At 44.1% G+C, this 18,961-nt stretch overlaps 1 protein-coding gene across 3 annotated transcripts; it reads left to right on the forward strand.

The window, feature by feature from the left end:
- On the forward strand, nt 1-17,915 carry msi1b (musashi RNA binding protein 1b). Of its 3 annotated transcripts, none has more exons than XM_084946515.1 (15): nt 2-253; nt 571-611; nt 1,144-1,225; nt 1,374-1,458; nt 6,091-6,132; nt 7,422-7,514; nt 10,553-10,601; nt 11,100-11,182; nt 11,266-11,383; nt 12,497-12,577; nt 13,436-13,492; nt 13,818-13,877; nt 14,282-14,436; nt 16,024-16,069; nt 16,175-17,915. In XM_084946515.1, exons 1-14 carry the CDS (start codon nt 195-197, stop codon nt 16,063-16,065), a joined length of 1,047 nt encoding a protein of 348 aa, XP_084802641.1. In that variant the 5' UTR covers nt 2-194; the 3' UTR covers nt 16,066-16,069; nt 16,175-17,915. The 3 variants fall into 3 exon arrangements, with proteins under 3 accessions (XP_084802642.1, XP_084802641.1, XP_084802640.1); XM_084946514.1 differs by having other exon boundaries at nt 3-253; nt 16,170-17,915; XM_084946516.1 differs by lacking the exon at nt 13,436-13,492 and having other exon boundaries at nt 1-253; nt 16,170-17,915.
- Nucleotides 17,916-18,961: the final 1,046 nt, after the last annotated feature.

Below are 18,961 nucleotides of genomic sequence, written 5' to 3' on the forward strand. Positions count from 1 at the left end.
GAGAGACAACGGCGAGGACTGACTGGAGGGGGGAGGAGGAGTCTGTCCCAGCCTGCATCTGGCCCGCTCCCCTCTCTGTCACCCCGGGCCAAACCCGCCCAGCTCCTCTCACTCACTCTCCGCCTGTTTTCCCGCACGGCTCGGCCCGGACACACACACAGAGCACCCACTCACACACGGCGCGAGGACACGGAATGGAGACGGAAGGGAGCCAGAGCAGCCTGTCCACCGCGGACTCCCCGCATGACCCCTGGTAATGGAAGAAAACTTTGTTTTTTAAACTTTCTTTCGCACCTCTGATCACACATACACACACCTCTGAAACAAACCTGCTATCCCGCGAGAGGACTTCCACGCACACGCACAGCTCTCGTGTAAAATCAGAGGTGATTCTCCCTGAACATCCACCTTTAAAAAAAAAAAAAAAAAAAAAAAAAAGCTCCACGGTTAAACTTTCCAGGTCTCAACTTTGTCATTTCTGAGTAGCCGCATTAATTTCACCGGAGGTTTTAAAAAAAGAAACGATGACTGTGTAGCCTAAATAGAAATATTTTCTCTGTTTTTCCGCAGCAAAATGTTCATAGGTGGACTCAGCTGGCAAACAACACAAGGTAAATCTTTTTTTTTTTTCCAACACTAGCTCTCCTGAAATGCCACCATGTCGTTACAAATCCTGGCGTGGATCACAGGGAGCCAAACCAAACTTATTGGAAAAGCTGTGTTTGTTACGATGTCTGTTGGGATGAACTCAGCTTGTTTTTATTTGTTGTCTCTTTTTTTTTAGTTTTTAAGTGGCAAACACGCTCAGAATGAATGCCTCCATTCACATATACCATAGTGGATTCTTTTAAGCTCATTAAAGGGGTGGTGGGGAGGTGTTAAATTCTTGAGATTGGAAATGATTTGCGATTTGAATTTTCTTTTGACACGTGAACACGTTTTATGTTTTGTCACTTTTAATCTAAAAATGCAGGAAGTTTGACGAAACAAATCTCAGCAGGCAAATCACCCCCCCCCCCCCCCCCCCAAAAAAAAAAAAAAAAAAATCCCATCCCCTTTGGTTAACTTTTTGATATTATAGTACTTATGGCTTGTTGACCACTTGTTTCCTGTGTCTTCTATCCTGCCTTGTTTGGTTCCCAGAGGGTCTGAAGGAGTACTTCTGCAAGTATGGCGAGGTGAAGGAGTGTATGGTGATGCGAGATCCAGTTACTAAGCGCTCGAGGTGAGGGAGCTGTTCCCGGAGCTTGGAAGTTTGTCTGAATTTCTGCGATTTTCTCGCTCCTCGTAATGTGTCATATCAACATGTGTCAGTAATGCCTTCCCTCTCTCTCTCCCTCACTCCCCACCTCCCCCCACCCTGATGCCCACAGAGGGTTTGGATTCGTCACCTTTGTCGATCAGGCTGGCGTGGATAAAGTTTTGGCTCAAACCAGGCACGAGTTGGACTCCAAAACAGTGAGTTCTCTGTATTTACGTCCCACCACCGGATAATCCCATTGCTCACTGTTTGATTAGTGGATTTTCCAATAATCCGCTACAGAGGTGTAACATTGCTCCATTTTTGGTGTGTTTACGATCGTTCCACCATGTTGGTGTCGCTCGAGTCTGCCCGCCGCCACACCTTACACGTGAACCTGTTCATCTCAAAGATGTTAGCGGAGACACATGGGAGGGGAAAAAAAGTGCTCTTTCTCTCCTCTCTCTCGCTCTCTTTAGACAAACAGGCAAAATGTTACCCAGTGTCAATTTCCATAGAAACAAGGGGGGGGGGGCTGGACAGGGTTGAATTCACTGCCAATCTTTGATTTGGCCTCTAGGAAGAGGAAAGCAAGACTTTCCTTTCTGCTGTTGGTTTTTTTCCCCCTTCTTCTCCTCCTGCCCCCAAGGGGTCGAATTGACCCCGAAAAAAACTTTCTCAATGAAACGAGAAAATGCAACCTGAAACCATCAAGGTGTGAATGTGGCAACAATCAGACTCCCGTGAGCTTCCTGTTGATCACGGAAAAACTGTGAATGTAGCCTCGAGAAAGTCGCACATTCAGGCCTTTTTCACCTGTGTGAATTCTAACTTCAAATGTATTAATCGCCTGTGTTGCAGAGTGTGTGTGTGTGTGTGTGTGTGTGTGTGTGTGTGTGTCTTTGTCAGTAATGAATGTGGGCTGGCCTGGGAACAATGTGGCCCGTTGGTCGCCATAGGGACCGCTGCCCCCGCCTCTCTCCTCAGTGGGAGTGGTAATGGCTGCGGGTTACTGACTGTATTGAAATGAGGGAAGCCTATTTCTTCTTTCCCCTCTTTTGTGCTCTGCACGATTCACCTTCTCTGGGAGATAAGTGGAGGTGTTGTAGAAGGAAATGGAGGAGGAGAAGATGAAGAAGGGGAAAAAATGGTTGATCACTGTAGAAAGTTACAGAAATAAGACATTTCTGTTATTATGACTTCAAAACTGACATTTTTGGAGGAGTGCGTTGGGGGTGTTTGATACAGAAGTTAAGCTGAATTCAGCTCTTCATAGTTTGTTGGTTTCCCAAGTGCCCGACTGCTATAGTGTCACTTGCAGGCACGACAGCTATGACAAGTAGCACCATCATGGTTGGACGCCACTAACTCACCATGGGGTTTGTTTCCATAGTGACCTCCCCCCTTTCTTCACAGTTGAAGAATGGCTCTGTCACAAAAGAAAGAAGATAACAATGCACATCATTTACAATCATTTCTTGGATACCAGAAATCAAGACTGTGCAAACAGTTGCAGGCGCAGAGAGAAGAGGTCATGACACCGACGGTTTATCCTCCAGATAAGCAACTTATTAAATTAATTCATCGCTGGCTCCACCAATAATGATTCCTTGTCTTTAATTTGACCCCTCCCCCCTCCACCGCAGCTCGTGCATCAGCGCAGCCTCACGGGCCGTGGAAGGGCCCCTTGTGGCTGGCACTTGGGTGTCGGTGGTGTTTTGGTAGGGGTGCCGTGGCAGCCTGTGTGTGTGTGTGTGTGTGTGTGGTGTGGAAAGGGCTCAGTGATCAGCCACAGGGGCTGGATGGTGAGTAGAGTAGCCCTTTTAGACCGCTGCTCACCCTGCCCCCCTCTCCCCTCTCTCATGCAGACAGGTTATCCTGTTAGAGAGGGGAGAGAGAAAAGTTCTCCAGTGGCAACAGAAAGAATGTGCCATGCTGTGACCGACTGAACCGATCCAGCACTGGAATTAACGCAGCTTTGCTCGGCCGCGAGGCTGAGGAGCGAATACAGTGCTGCAGAGGAATTTATTGGTACTTATTGTGTTTGAAGGACAGATGCTGTCCGGTTTTGACCAGTGTGCTGCAGCAGGCCTTACTGTGATTTATGCAACTGCTGCTCTGCTAGCTGCCCCTCTGGGTGTCCTCCCGGCTTCCCACTGTCTGTAAAGTTAGTGACGGCCGAAGCAAAAGACACCTTTTGTGGGACAAAGTGTCCATTCAGCTGCAGCTCCAAGGTGCAACTGTGGAGAGTTTTACAACAAAGTCACACAGCCTTTTAGCTAGAGTTGCATTAGGGGTTATCCTACTCCCCCCTCCTGCTTAACCATTTCCATACTGAGATGAGTGGAAAGACTGAGGTGGTGGTGGGGGCAGGATAACCCCGTCTGTGATTACTGTGGCTCTCCTAATAGGATTGGAGTCAACAAGCTTGAGTTGTTCCTCTGAGATGTTGAGTGCGGCCCAATCGGTGCGTTGCTTTAAGTGCGTTCCCAGCTCAGGCTGTGACAGGCAGCACACTCGGCCAACTGTTGCATAGCTGGGATGTAGCCGGTCAAAGGGGATTACCCTGATTTCATAAACCTCTCTTGGAATTACGTTCAGCTTCTTCCCTGTTACCTTGAGTCCGGTGAGGTTAGACTCCTCTCTAAACTACACCTCTGAGGCCTCACATGTATTCATGATATTTCTGTCCCATATGTTTATGTTTGTTTGTTTTTTTTAAATATAAAAATCTCATGAATGAATGTTTTTTAAATTAAAGCCGCCCCCCACCCAAAAAAACCCAACAAAACAAATTTGTTTAGAGTCGTTAATCATTGAGAACAAGATGCGCCAGCCTCATAAAAGTCCAGTCAGTATGTATGTGCATTGGGAATTTCCCAGTAAAGTTCACTTCTTGCATATAAGGTCAGTTTTTAAGTAAGTAGAAAGAAACGTTCAGCAGGTGAAAGCAAAGCTGGTCTCCTGTGTCACACTCTGAACACCTGAGGTAACGTGATGAGTCCGATAAACACGGCCACTTCATGTGCTTAATGTTCACAATTTCCTCACCACGGATGTGCCGTGTGCTGCCATGTGTTTGATTTTGTGTGTTTGTGTGTGTGTGTGTCTTGTTTGTTTGAATGTACACAGGAGTTTTGGACATCGGGAGGGTTGGTGACCGGAGGTGACTATCAGAGTAGTCTAGCCACCATAGAAACTAAACAGTAGACTCTGCATCTGATCCTCCAGTGTTAGCCTATAGTCTTCTCACTCTGCTCTCTAGAAAGAAAGTGAAATAAATAAATAAGAGACAGAAACTTGCGTTGGTGATGTCGACTCTCATTAGAAAACTCTGGTAAATGCACACGGTTTACCATAGAGGCTCTAGCTCTCTACTGTAGTTCAACTCTACCCTCTCATGGTTACGGACTAATCTTAGCGCTGTACTGTCTCACCATCTGTTAGTGTAACAGCAGTACAGTGTGGCGTAGTCTAGTTGTTCTCTAGCTCTATTAGACCGTATAGACTAATATAGAGGTCTCAAATTCCAATTTTACAGCCTGTCTATGATTGCATCTTCATGGTGTGGTTTGGCTCTCTCTCCAATCTTAACCTTGGTGACATTCAGGGGGGTTAGTCCACATCAGTTTGGGTTTTTTTGTTGTTGTTGGTTTTTTGGGGTTGTATTAATCTGAAATGAGTTACTCAGCTAAAAAAAAGTCAGTCTTGTCGCACTTTTATTTTTCTGGAAGTAAAGATGACGGACTGCAGGGCAGACCAGCCAGACCACCTAAAGATCACACAGGTCGAATGGTTTCTATTGTTGTCATCGCTTGCGTCACAAGCAGGCCAAAATCGAACGAACGAACGAACGGACTTGGTGTGTCCGCTGTCAGCGCGATGTGATTGACAGCTCTTTGTCTTCCTCTCCTTCCTCGTTTTCTCCCGCTGTCTTTCTGACACACTTGACCTCCGTCTCCGGCTCTCCTTCCTCGCCGAGGTGAGGTGTGTTTGTGATTGTGGTGTCCGTGTGAGATTCCAGGAGATCACATGTCACATGGTGGTGACGAGAGAGGCCTGGGGTTCGCCGGACATTCCCAGGCATTCCACCTGCGCGCGCACGCTCTCACACACACACACGCACGGAAATTTACACGATCGATCAAGCCAGAGATGCATGTGCCTGCACCACACAGGCAAATCCATGCAAAATAAAAAAACACAAACTAGTAGCACACCCTCACACACGCTGCACACGCACTGACAATGTGTGGCTTAAGGAGAAGAATGCAGAGCACGCACTCGCTTCGATTCAGTCGGCCTTTTCAGGCAGAGTTTTTTCCCGTTTTGTCTTGGTTGATGCAAAATGATCAACAATTTGTAAGTACTTTATTAAGAGACGCTCACTGGAGTCTGGTACAGATTATTATACACTTGATCGAGCTGGAGGTGTGGCCAAATATCTGATCAGTAAAAAATAAGAAGCAATCACTACATCAGTGTTGATACACGTAAACACACACACTGGCATCACACACCTGGAAGACTCGACACTTGAGTGGCCAAAGTCTGCATTCGGATTTCTGATTTAAAGAGAAATCTGTAGATTTTTCGTTGTGGTGTCGTCACGTTTTCTAGCACAGCGAGGCCCAAGTTTGATGTGAAAAACAGGTTTTTTAGACATCAGTGTTGTGTGGTATTAGTGAACACGTGCGCTAGGCATGAACCTGGATGTGTTGTACCTTCTCTGCTGACTTGCTAAAGAATGAAAGATGAGGGTCTGATATCAGAATACACCAGGGCAAGGCGGCGGGTTATAGCAGCGCATCACTAACCAGGTCCTCTTTTCTCTATATCCTTTCTTTTAGATCGATCCAAAGGTCGCATTTCCTCGCAGAGCCCAGCCCAAGGTGAGTCGAGCGGCCTCCTCGCGCTTGTTCAGCGTGCGTCGAGTGTTTTCTGTCACGTATCTGGGACAGTGCCTCATAATGCTGATGTGAGCACAGGTTAACAAAACCTTTTAGACCCTCACCTGAATGTCGGTGTTACATTTCAAAGCAATGATGTGCGTAACTTTTCAATTAAGAACAACAGCACACGAGGATAGTGGAGAAATAGGTTTACAGGGTTGATGCCACAAAGAAATGTAAGTAAAATTAGAGCCAAGCGGAGCCTTATAATAATGAACAAAACAACTGTATTCCTTTTGTATGATTTACAATTTGTAGCTGTGCTTTGACAAAAAGCTGGAATTTCAGTTTTACTGATCTTTTTCTTTTTAAAAATTTGCATTTACTGTTGTACTCCAAAGTCCCACCCTGACTTTGGTGTCCAGCGCTGTTCGAATGATTAGTCTAATTAATCAGTTAGTCGAAGTATATAAAATGAGTCGGCAATTCTGGCAATCAATTAGTTGTTTTAGGTCTTTAAAAAAAAGGACCCAAAATTTGATGAGTCCAATCTCTCCGGTCTGAATGTTTGATGGCTCAGTTTAGTAAAAAAAACGTGGTTTTCCTTTTGGACTGCTGGAACAGATTAAAAACAGCAACAACACTGCCCATATTTGTATTTTAGTGAGTCAATCGTAGTGTTATAGTTACAGAAATTGAACAAACCTGTTTATTCTTTTAGTTTTCTCTCACTGACTGCTAAGAATAAATTTTATATATTTACTAATGGAAAGCCAGCAATACGTCATACAGCATCACTCACTCACTTCGCTCACTGGCATCAGACAAACTGCGAGGAAGTGAAACAAAAAAGCCCAAATAAATAATAACAGGTGTCCGATGCTTCCTGTGCACACGATTGGAGGAACGCAGGAAGTCCTGCTTTTTATTAAAAGATTTTGTGAATTGCTGGTCAGCGAATAACACAGCTTGAGGACATCCAGTCATTCGCAGCCTTTAAAACAGAGTGTTGCATTCTTGTTTAGTGTCATTACGGCTCATCAGTCAGACACTTTCACATGTGGCATGTGCTCTTGTAAAACCTGGCAGCAGTTTGTATCGTGTACTTAAACGGCCTAAAGAAAACGTATGGATGATAATTCTACCATCACACTTAATGACTTCATATGATCAGCTTTAGTGACACAGCTATATAATCAAATGTACCTCTCACTGAACTCCATGTGCATGCATTTCTAATGAAACTGGTTCATGAGTGCTGCCCTTTCTTTCCTCCTTCTTTTGTCCAGTTGGTCACTCGAACCAAGAAAATCTTTGTGGGAGGCCTGTCGGTGAACACGACTATCGAGGACGTCAAGCAGTACTTCGACCAGTTTGGGAAGGTGAGTGGCGGGTCCACGCGGTTTGGAATGAAACCAGCCAGTCCTTACGGACTTGCATAAGTTTGCTGGTGCAGAAACAAATCAGCAGCTCAGAAAAGCCGTAGTACCACATCCCACAAGCTCGGCAGGTTCAGATTCACAGCAGATTCTCGGAGAAAAACTTCACTTTGAATCAAGCGACTTGACTGGGAGTGAAGGAGTTACTGGGGAGGAGGGCGAGAAAAAAAGGCTCGACGAGGACAGAAAAAAATAACGAGGCTAGGAGGCTCTGGGAGCAGCAGGCGAAGTTTAGGGGGACTGGAAGACGGAGCGAGGGTTTGGGGGGGGGGAGTGGAGGAGGAGGTTGTGTGAGGAAGGGGGAGAAAAGTTTTGTAGTGAGTGTGTGGTGATGGAGAGGAAGGAGGAGGGATTATCAGAATCTGAATTAATCTGATGTAACAGCTGCTCCTACCCACAACCCCCTCCTGGCCCGTTACCGTGGTGACCCGGCTTGTCCATTGTCCCCAAGTAATTCTGCGGGTAAGGGGGTTTTGTTCTGCGGGAGGAGGGATGAGGCGGCGTTAGCATAAGTGTGTTGGTTGTGGAGAGTGCGGGGGGGGTCCAACTCACGAGTTTGGGAGTAATAAATAGAAGTTGAGTCGTTGTAAAAAAGCTTGTAAACTTGGCGCTCTTCCTTCAGTCTCTTACGTCGGTGTTTTTAAAAATTAGGTTTGAAAACTTTGAAATTTTTTTTAAAGATGTTTTGTGTTTTACAAGATTCTGAAAGGCGTGGGGGCCGAAAAATAGACCGTGGGCTGACAAAGGCATCGTCAAGGGAGGGAGGGCCTTACTGAGGGAGGTTTGCAGAGGGGTAAGAGAGGGAACTGGGTCAAAATGGGGTATGTGTGAGTGCTGATCGGTGGTGGTGGGGGGGACCATTATACTGCTGTATAAAGCTGGGCAAATATTTTGCTAGTTTGTTCTGAAGTTATCTGCATACTGGTGGTTTCTGGATTAATTACAATCCAGTGTGTCTTCTGATATGAAACTGACCGCATGTAATGCGTGTGGTTTACATTCACACACTCAGTTCTTTCAGTTTTTTGGGGATCTTGTGCAAAGTTATCATTCAGACTTTTTTGTCCAGCAGATTTCAGTCTGCACCTCAAGCCCTTTAAAATGTTTTAAAAGAAAGATGCAAAGACTCGGTCTGAGGTGCTGCGTTTCTGACCGCGCGTTGCTTCATTTCCAGCGCCGAAAGGTTTGGCCTCGAGTTCCTCTGTTGCTCCCTCCTCAATCATAGCGTCTAGATGAATTTTTGCCGAGAGATATATCCAGGGATGGACGGTGAAATGCAGGCTTCAGCCATCCATGGAAGTTCCTGATTAGACTGCCTCACTGGACCTTTTGTGTCCCGTCCTGGTGAGGACAAAGGAGTGCGGAGAGGGATGGGCAGGGGATAACAGGGAAGATGAGAGGTGGGGGGGAAGGATGAGGGGGAATATTGTTTGGCAGTACTCTGTGAAAATGCTCAGTGTTTGAAATATTGTGCAGTTAATTCTGTTCCCGCCATTAAATATTGTTTTGATCATTTTTTATAGCATCCCAAAGGCCGACATGTGCGGTTTGAGTCCACGTCGGGTTTCTGTTTGCTTTAGTCTGATCATCGATCACTTGCACCAGTCTGCACGCCGACCCTTTCCTCTGCTTGACTTTGTAGTAACTTTGGGCCGTTTCTCCCACTGGTGTCCAGAATAAAGGCTGTTTTTTTTTTGTGCAGAGATGGAGACTTGTAGGCAGTGAGTAAATGTCAGGCTGGAAGTAAGCAGTGACTTGAGAGGCACACTGACACTCCTCACTCACCTTTGACCTTTCTGTAGGCAAATTGCCCTTGTGGGTTCTCACACACACACGCACATACACAGACACTGGGCAAGGACTGACACTCCAATGTCACTATGACAAATTACTCTGTGGACTGTCTCCAGTAAACTTATTATAGACCGAGAGCACAGATTTACTTACCAAATGTTTTTGTGGAGCTCTGAAGTATAAACATGTCAGAAGAGACTGAGAGCGAGAGAAATAAAAGCAGAGACTGAGCTAAAGAGTAGGTCAACTTTGACAAAAGAAGCTATGTGTGTGTGTGTGTGTGTGTGCGTGTGTGTGCGCGCGCGTGTGTGTGTGTCGAACAGACACCTGTGTCTTTGCTCTATAAAGGGAGGCCGGGCCAGAGGGAGAGGTCAAAGGGAGAAGAGGAGGAGGAATTATGGCTGACTGTGCCAACAAACAAAGCCTCCAGGCCTCTTTGTTCTCCCTCTCCCTCTCCCTTTGTCTCCTCTTTTTCCTCCCTTTCCACTTTGACCCACTCTTTTTTCCTTTTTTCCCCCTTTCTCCCTCTTACAGGACTCTCTGTGCTCTCTTTCACCACATCTCCACCTGTCGCTATTCCTCTCACTATCAGCTCTCCCCTCTCATCGAGTCGCCACCTGCCCGATGGATTCACCTTTCTGCTTGTGACTGGCTACTTTTTCGTGTGTGTGTGTGTGTCAGTGTTTCTCTCTTTGCAGTCCTCTTTGTGTCATTGGCACTCTCCCATCATTCATAAAGCATATTTGATGTTGGGCTTGAACTTTCCTTTCTTTTTCTTTTCCCCCTTTTTTTTCTTATAAGGACTTTTTGTACAGTTGCCATGGTTATCAAACTCTGGAGGGGGTCAGAGGGTGGGTGGGTGGTTTATTAGCTCTCTGTAAGAAGGAGTTAACGCAGCTTCCAACTTTTTGTATCGCCCGTTATGTACGTGAGCTTGTTGTGGAGTTTTTCAACATATCTTCCTGCTTTTGCCCCCTCGGCCTCCTCTTTGTAACCTGTCGCTCGTCTGCAGCCCTCCCTCTGCCTCCCCCCTCCCCTCCTCCTGCTTTCTGTCCATCTGTTGCTGAGCCTCCCTGCAGAACTTGAGAAGGGCTGAGGTCAGGCAATATGCCGCGTGGTGAGAGAGAGAAAGAGAGTGAGAGAGAGAGAGCTCTGAGTAAAAAACTGTGTTGTTTGTCTCCCCTCAGGTCGACGATGCCATGCTCATGTTCGACAAGACCACCAACAGACACAGAGGTGAGATGGACTGACCCCGCCTTTCCTCAACTCTTCCTCGTTTTTTTTTTTTTCCTCTACTGTTCCCCCACCCATTTCTGGTTGTCTATTGATCCCTCTCCAACCCCTCCACACCCCCCATCGTCCTCCTTCCTGTGGGCTGAGCTGCAAGGAGACGAACGGGGCTAGTCTAATTAGCCAGTCCGTTAATCGGGATCAGGATAAAGCCTCCTTAAGCACCTCCTCCCCACCCTGGGATTGATCGATTATGACAGCCTACCAGCTTTGCCTGGGCCTTCTGGCCAGGAAGGGAGGGAGGGAAGGAAGGATGAGTGCAGAAAAAGGAGCATTGAAAGAAGGAGGGGGGCAATGTGTTAAGCGGCTATTACACCACTAATTACTCCACACTATTTAGCTGTACTACTGTACAGAAAGGCCTATTGTCTAGTTCCAGCGTGTTGTGTGAATTATTATGATCTATTGTTTTTTTAACTTACAAACTTGCCTTCTGCTCGTCAGGATTCGGCTTCGTAACATTTGAGAATGAAGACGTGGTGGAGAAAGTGTGCGAGATCCACTTCCACGAGATCAACAATAAAATGGTACGAGGGCTCGATTTGCCACTCTTGCATCAGCACAACATAGAAACTAAGGTGTGATCATTCTCCCCTCTTCTGGAAAACAGGTGGAGTGCAAGAAAGCGCAGCCCAAGGAGGTGATGTCCCCCACCGGCTCGGCCAGGGGGCGCTCTCGGGTGATGCCGTATGGGATGGACGCCTTCATGCTGGGCATCGGTATGCTGGGTAAGTTGGCATCGATCAGGACAGGAAGGATGTGGACCCAACATGAACCCAACGGTAACTGCTCCAGCATTAAAGGCCCAGCTTCCTCAAAGGTCACGCGGCGCCTCGCTGGGAGAAGGCTGACCACTGCAGCCAGCTGCTCGCTTCAGCTTATAACTTTCCCCCGAGCAGCTCATAAAAGCTGTGACCTCTGTGGCGCTTTAATACATGTTTTAACTTTACATATTAAAGCTTGAATACCACACTTCTGTACAGTTTAGAAAGTCACAGGGGGTACAGTAAAAGAGACTTACATTTATGCAACCAAATAGCACCTTTTAATCCCTTCTTTTAAAAACTGTTTCCTCTGATTTGTAGCACCTGTAGTCACGTTTTTGTGGACTGGAACTAAAGCCAGCATCCCTGTAACTTCACCAGCTGGGGTGGATCCTCACGCAGCTAAAGACAATATTTTCCAGTGGTTTTTCCAGTCGATCCTCGGGTTGTAAAATGAGTGAAACGGCCCTTTGAAAAAAAAGGTCTCAAACCTCCATTACTGTGAACATTATCCTGTACAATACACCCTTTACCCTTGTACTGACAACCATGCTGGTGCTACCACCTGCTGTTCAATCTGAGAACTACTTTCTTCAATTTCAGTTCTTTAATTATCCAGGGCATAGAAAGGATTTGGTAGCAAATTCTTTCTCTGAGGTGGGGATTTAAAAAAATGTTTACATTACTTTTGTTATCCTGTTGCGCTAATGCTGGGTAACATTGTTGTTATTCCCCCAAATGTTCTCCTGAGGTGGGTTCTTCAGGTGTCAGGTTGCATTACAAAGAAATTCCCTGAGTAATGAGCACCGCTGAGAGTGTAAGTGAAGACAATGACAGAAATCTGCCCAGTCCCGTCCTTGCGAGGAAATCCAGATCACAGGTGTAGGATATCACACACCTGCATGTCACGGATTGTACAAAGCTTCACTGTTAGGGGGCAGCAAAACAACACACACGCATGCATTCCTGTTTATCTATTTTGTGTTCAGTATTTCACCACATGTGTAATTGTCCTCACTCGGGATACATCCCATGTACGCCTCAGTTCGCATATTAACGCCAGTTTTCTTCCCACAGGTTATCCAGGCTTTCAGACTGCCACCTACACCAGTCGGAGCTATGCTGGCATCACTCCTGGATACACCTACCAGTTTCCTGGTAATCGCAATATACTTTATGCTCCTTGTACCCTAAGGACTATTTTTTTTAAAAATCCTATTTCTGGGAATAAAGATACAGCCATCTTTAGTCGATGTGCATCCTTTGGAAGTGCCTGGTGCCCACTAAAACGACTCTTTTTAAGACTGTGGCTCAGGGTCATGTTTAATAAAACAAAGACTGGACACATCAGGTAAATAATCCGAACTGATTTGCACAGTTTGCTCCCAGCAGCCTTCTGCTGGAGGGAATTTCACACAAAGGTCCCAGTTTGTGTGAAATCGCACGTTCCATAGGATGTATTGAATAATGAGGTGGAGTGTTGTGTCAGTGAGTCAACTGAATGAAGTCAGTAGCTGGAGTAGTGTCATGTTGAACAGCCAGTAGACACACTGTCACAAATACAAACATGTTTCCATGGAAGCATATAAAACACAGTGAGTGCAAATGGCTGCTTGTAAATATCAGGGAGTGGAATTGCATCTGCTTTGCTTGAGTGTGTGTGCATGCATGCTAGCATGACATTGAACTTTAGTGATGTGGAAACGATTCCAGTAAAAGAAAATGCGACGCTTTCTTCTGAATGATTTGAAATGATCAGCCTGGACGACCAAACTGTAACTCTTGCTCTATTGTTTTGCTGTCTCAGCAGGATGACTGTGTGTCATTTAACTCCACTTCTTAGACTGTAAAACATCTTTCCGTCCTTTAAGTACACGCACCTGCCCTGTGCGTGTACTTCCTCTCACCTGTGATTTGCCCCTCCCCTTGGCTTCGTGTGTGCGTGTATATGTGTGTGTTGTCCTTGCTGGCAGTGGTGGTGTGTGTCTCAACAGCACTCTGATGTTTCTGTTTTAGAGTTCCACTTAGAGAGGACTCCCCTTCTGACTTCACCCCACCCCCCTGAGCTCACAGGTCAGTCAGTCCCTCCTCTGGACTTTACAAGCAGCACGTTGTCAGTCTGCTACACGCCCACAATAGCACCAACACATGATCACTCTTTGGTTTGCATGTTTGTGTTTGTCGGTCCTCCTTGGTTTCTAGCTGTAGGCTGATTGCTGACAGTAATGGGGGAAGGAGTAGGTGTTTGGGGCTCCTCTGGTGACCTCAATGGACCCTGCTTTAAGTTAAATGATCCTAGAATCTGTAGTTCTTTATTGAAAGTTGTTAGCTTCCTTTTACATCTAACATTTGCTCTATCATATGCTTTAACTTAATCTTTTCTTCTCTGCCTTTTTAGCCATTCCTCTCACAGCATATGGACCAATGGCAGCTGCGGCAGCAGCGGCAGTAGTCAGAGGTACCAAATGACATTAAACACAACATCCATCATCTGGTCAAAATACTATTCTCACCATCCTCAGCTGCACTTATCATCAATTTAAAAAAAATATCAGCAATCAAATTATTATCAAGTTTTAGTCAAAACTGCAAGTGTCAGTGTGGGCATAAGTGGTGAATCACCTGATTGTTAATGCTAATCAATGAACCGTGCGGCTAGTGTGTCTAAAAATGAGATTTTTCTCATCCAGTGTGAGACAGAGAAATTACTTTCTCTCCCTGCAGGTTAGAAGATTTACATTTTAATCTGTGTTAAGTCCTCTTCATTAATCTAACCTCTGCTCGCTTAACCTTGGCACTAAAATGATAGTTTAGACAGGTTGATGTCTCCGTTATTGTGACGTCATTATTTTTTACTTTCAGGCTCCACCCCGTCTCGTTCTGCTGGATTTTTAGGTACAAGCAGCCCAGGTCCGATGGCAGACCTTTATGGAACAGCCAGTCAGGAATCGGCCGTCAGCAGTTACCTCAGCGCTGCAAGCCCTGCACCAAGCACTGGATTCAGCCATAGTCTGGGGGTAAGTTACTGTTGCCATTAATTATGTGTTCCAGTTTTTGATTTGAGTCGTGTCTGACCCTTACTATCACTAAAGCTGTAACTTCTGTCTGTTACATCAAGTGTGTTGGTCCTCATTTAAAAAAAAAAAAAAAATCACATTTAAGCTAATTTCCCGGTGAAGGCAGGTAGCATCTGCAACTCTTACTTTAACACTGGTACATCACTGCATTATCCTACAGTTTGTCTTCTAATATTTTAATTATCATAATAATTTAGGCTGAGATATTATGTAAAAGGTCAATATCACACTCTTGTCTGTCCATTAAATACAGAAACTGTATATAGAAGATGGGCATAGCATCCGTGTCTAAAAACCGGTTCATCTGACTGATTTATCTGCGGGCCAGTATTGTTGGCCAATATTAGCTATTTGCTAATTTATCTGTATCTGCATTTATAATGGCTGATAAATGAGTTGTGTGGTTGCATAGTCTGGCCACCAGAGAGAAATGCAAATTCCCTTTATGTAATACGCATTTGGGACCCCACAAATACGACAACCAGCTGATCCAAGAAGAGTCGGGCAGGGCGCATAACAAATGCTAGGTTATTCTGTTTGGGTTTTGTGTATCCAAGAGGGAGAAAATGGTCTCTACATCCTGATATAAGTGACGCAGTGGTTAGCGGTTAGCACTGTTGCCACACAGCAAGAAATCCACAACAAAAATAACATCTTGATATCGGTCTTAAAAATCCAAAATTGGCCCCGCTCTACTGGAGTCAATGCGCAAGTGCCTTAAATCCACATTCCCAGTAAAAGCAAGCAGGGCATGACTCCTGTGTCACTTTAGTGTATATTTTGCTTTTGCTGTAAGTTAATTTAGTGAATTATGATCAGGGTCGGAAACGAGTGTAAAGCAGGCTCCACTCAGTAACTAATGATTTGCAATTGACAACCTTTTACCCAAAGCTAAGACTGTCATGGCTAAAAGGTTCATCTTGAGGCTTAAAAGTGGTACTAATGAGTGACATCATGGATGCTGCTTCCATCTTTTGTATACAGTCTATAAAGCTGTATATATCACCATGCTAGCTTAGCTTGAGACTTGAAACAGTACTTCTAAACAGCAATTCACATTAAAAAATGTTATTCTTTTTATACAAAATGGTTTTTTTAAACCGTTTTCATAGAAGCAATCAAAAATAGTTTAGACACGCTGGTTGGCGATGGTGGTTTCTGGTTTTAGTCTTTGTGCTAAGCTAACTGTGGGAATTGCTTCCTGTTGAATGGACAGATGCAGGAGTGGTATTATCTGATCTTATTTGCCACTGCAAGAATGCAAATAAGTGCTTTTCTTAAAATGTTGAGTGATTAAATGAACATGTTGAGTGAACATCACAAGAATAAACATTAGAAGCAGATTCAGCAACACTACAATTTGGTGTTTTAAAAAAAATAAATCTGGCCCTCATTTAACAGCTTATTTTAGTGTGTGTACATTTCCAACTCCAGTTATTACCACCTTTAGCCCAAGATAGCAAAAGTAGTCAGCGTAGCTCTTAGGCTATATGAAATCATACTGACCTTGCATGCTTGCTCCCACAGGGCCCTTTGATTGCCACGGCCTTCACTAACGGCTATCACTGAGAGTGTGAGTCAGTCCTCCTGCTAGCTGTCATCCTTTAAGTGTAACACATACGAGTGCTTCGTGCTGCCTAACCTGTGAGTAATCCCGCCGGTTTGTGTGTCAGTGCAGAGCTGTAGACTGAGAGCTGGAAGGAGTTGAAGCTGCTTTGGAGCTGATCTGGCCTGTCTCTGTCCAGTCCACGTCTCCGGCTGGGGTGGCCTAACCTGTAGCCAACCTGCCCTGGTGTCAGCTACATCCAGTTGACCCTACTGACACCACACTAAACTCCACCACAATTTTTTTTTTTTTTTGGGGGGGGGGGACTTAAAAGAAAAAAAAAAACCTTCTCAAAAGGAGCAAAAACGTTTATCACTACATGTAATAGCAACACATTCAGATGCTGTATTTCTTTGTTTTTTTCCTCTGATATGTTTTTGTGATGGCTGTGTTATTTCATGATCTGTTTTGGCTGTGATTCATTGGTTTCTTTGACCTCTTTAATCTGATCTCTCTGAGATGGGAGGAGTTTAATCTCCAGGTGATGGCTGTTTGAAGGTCAGGAGATGTAAAATGTACTGGAAAGCTGTATATTTGTCACTAGTTCATACTGAATTTTAACATTGGGGATTAATACTTTTTCTCAAATGTGTCACAAAGTGTATATCTTGGTAGTTTTTTGTTTTTGTTTTTTTTAACAATGACTCGTTACTAATAATGGTCAGACGACAAAGGTCATTAGTCTCTGTTACGTAATAGGCCTTCATGAGGTGTACAATTTTGTAAAATTTTGTAAATACGGCTGGTTAGCGGGTGAGAGGGTTCTGCAAAATTTGCGTCAGGGAGGCGGGAGCGTTTTGGCGAAATGGTACGATCTCTTTTATCAATCTTGACTGATAGTTTCACATGAAGGTCGAGAACATTTCAGTTTGTCTGTCTGTTACTGTATTTCTCTCCAGGCGTTTATAAATGATGCGTCACGTGAGTCTTACGACATTGAGGAGCAGCGTCAGAGTTTTACTTGAGCGGGCGAGGGGCTGCGTACTGAGCGACACTTGCTACTGTTCGGAGACGAGGGGTGTGGAAGCACTCCTGTTGGGAGAGGAAAAACACGACTTCTTACTTTATCATATTGTTGTTTTAACTGTGATTTTTAAATACGTGATGATTGTGAGGGCAAATGAAGGACTGTTACGATGGAGCAGTCGTGCACAGTTTGCGTTCTGACTGATTTCCTCTGCAAGATGAGTTGATGTTTGTGTGTCATTTGGTCTTATTCACATTGGTTTCCAATGTGCCATGTTTTGTTTTGTTTGGTTTTTTTTGTTTTTTTTTTGGGGGGGGGGTTACCTCTGCTGCAAATGTGAAATTTTAATCTGACCCTTTTTTTTTTTTTTAAATTATTATTATTATTACATTAACATTGATATAAAAGTGTGGGTGGTTGAACCTTTTAGAAAGGTGGGGTCTTATTAACTCTTGTTTACCTGTCATACCCACCCCACAGTCATCCATCGCTGCATATCCACTGGAGGTCACAGACTGTAGCAATGTGACTTATTTCTTTTGTTTTTGTTTTTAGACCAAAACACTTATTTTCATAGCTACTAGGATTTTGCACTGGCCGGACACGATAAAATAAAAAAGCACTCCCCATCTACAAAATACCAGGTTTTTAAACATTTTGATACACTCGCTCTGTCTGCTGCGAGCTACCATGGTATTTCAAACTCTGATGCTGATTTCACTGCATTATAACAATCTTGTCAACACTGTAACATTTTCTGATTTTCATTTTTCTCGTGTTTATTCCTTTGGAGGAAAGCAAAACTTTTTAACTTTTATTCCTAATAAATTATTTTAAAACATTCCACTTTTTTGTGTCCTGTTTGAGTTTTTCTTGATTTCCTACACAGACTTGCTTTTTTTTTTCATTTAAAACTACTATTTCTAAGGAAAAAATGGTCTAGCTCCATTTATTGGCTTGATTTGGCACAAATACAAGACTGCTTCATGACAGCAGATAGCCTTTGCTGAGTAAAATTAGTGCATCTTAACATTTGTCCAGAATTATCATTTGTAATAAACTTCAGTACAAAACATGAGTAAAAATAAGCCTTTTATAAAATTACTCAATTTTGTTTTTTAAAAAAGCCCAATGTTATGTGTAATTCTAGTTTCTTTACTATGATATGCTCTAAAGGAGAACCAGCTTTACTCCACATTGCTTTAAATTTGCACAAAATCCATAAAAACAGCATTGTGCAAAAGTCTTGAGCCACACATCATTTCTTTATGTTATTAGGAATATAAGAATTAGATGCAGTGATGTATTGAAATGTGCAAACATAAAAGGAAGAAAAGTACATAAACGGAGTTTGTAGGATCCCAACAAGCTTGAAAATGAATATTTGGTATGACTACCTTTATTCTTCAACACAGTCTAAACTATCTGAGGCAGATGTCTTCTAATTTCTTGAAGTAGTCTTCAGAAATAGTTGTCCAGGCTTCTTGGAGGACATTCAAAGCTCTTCTGCTGTTTGTTCTGTTCTCTGTCAAGACAACCCCACGCTGCTTCAATAATGTTGAGGTCCGGGCTCTGAGAAGGATAATCCATCAGTGACAAGAATTTTATCCTCCACTTAACCACTTTCCTCTGAATTTTTTAAGGACACACTGCACACCATGCTGAGATATACCCAAGCTTTTTGGGAATCACCTTGTTGGTGAAAATACTATTTTATAACTCAAACTGTGTTTTATTTGGCATTTTTCATAGACTTGACTAAAGAAATTATGTATTTTTTTAACCTGGCGTCTAGTAACAAAGAAGCTGTTCGTGTAGAAAGAACACTGGTTCATCCCCTGAGATAGGTGCCTTTTCTGTGTTTGAACGATTGCTGGGTCAGTGGTAAGTGG

The sequence above is a fragment of the Perissodus microlepis genome, chromosome 12, assembly GCF_051167445.1.
Source record: "Perissodus microlepis isolate ML-2025 ecotype Zambia chromosome 12, ASM5116744v1, whole genome shotgun sequence".
NCBI lineage: Eukaryota > Metazoa > Chordata > Actinopteri > Cichliformes > Cichlidae > Perissodus > Perissodus microlepis.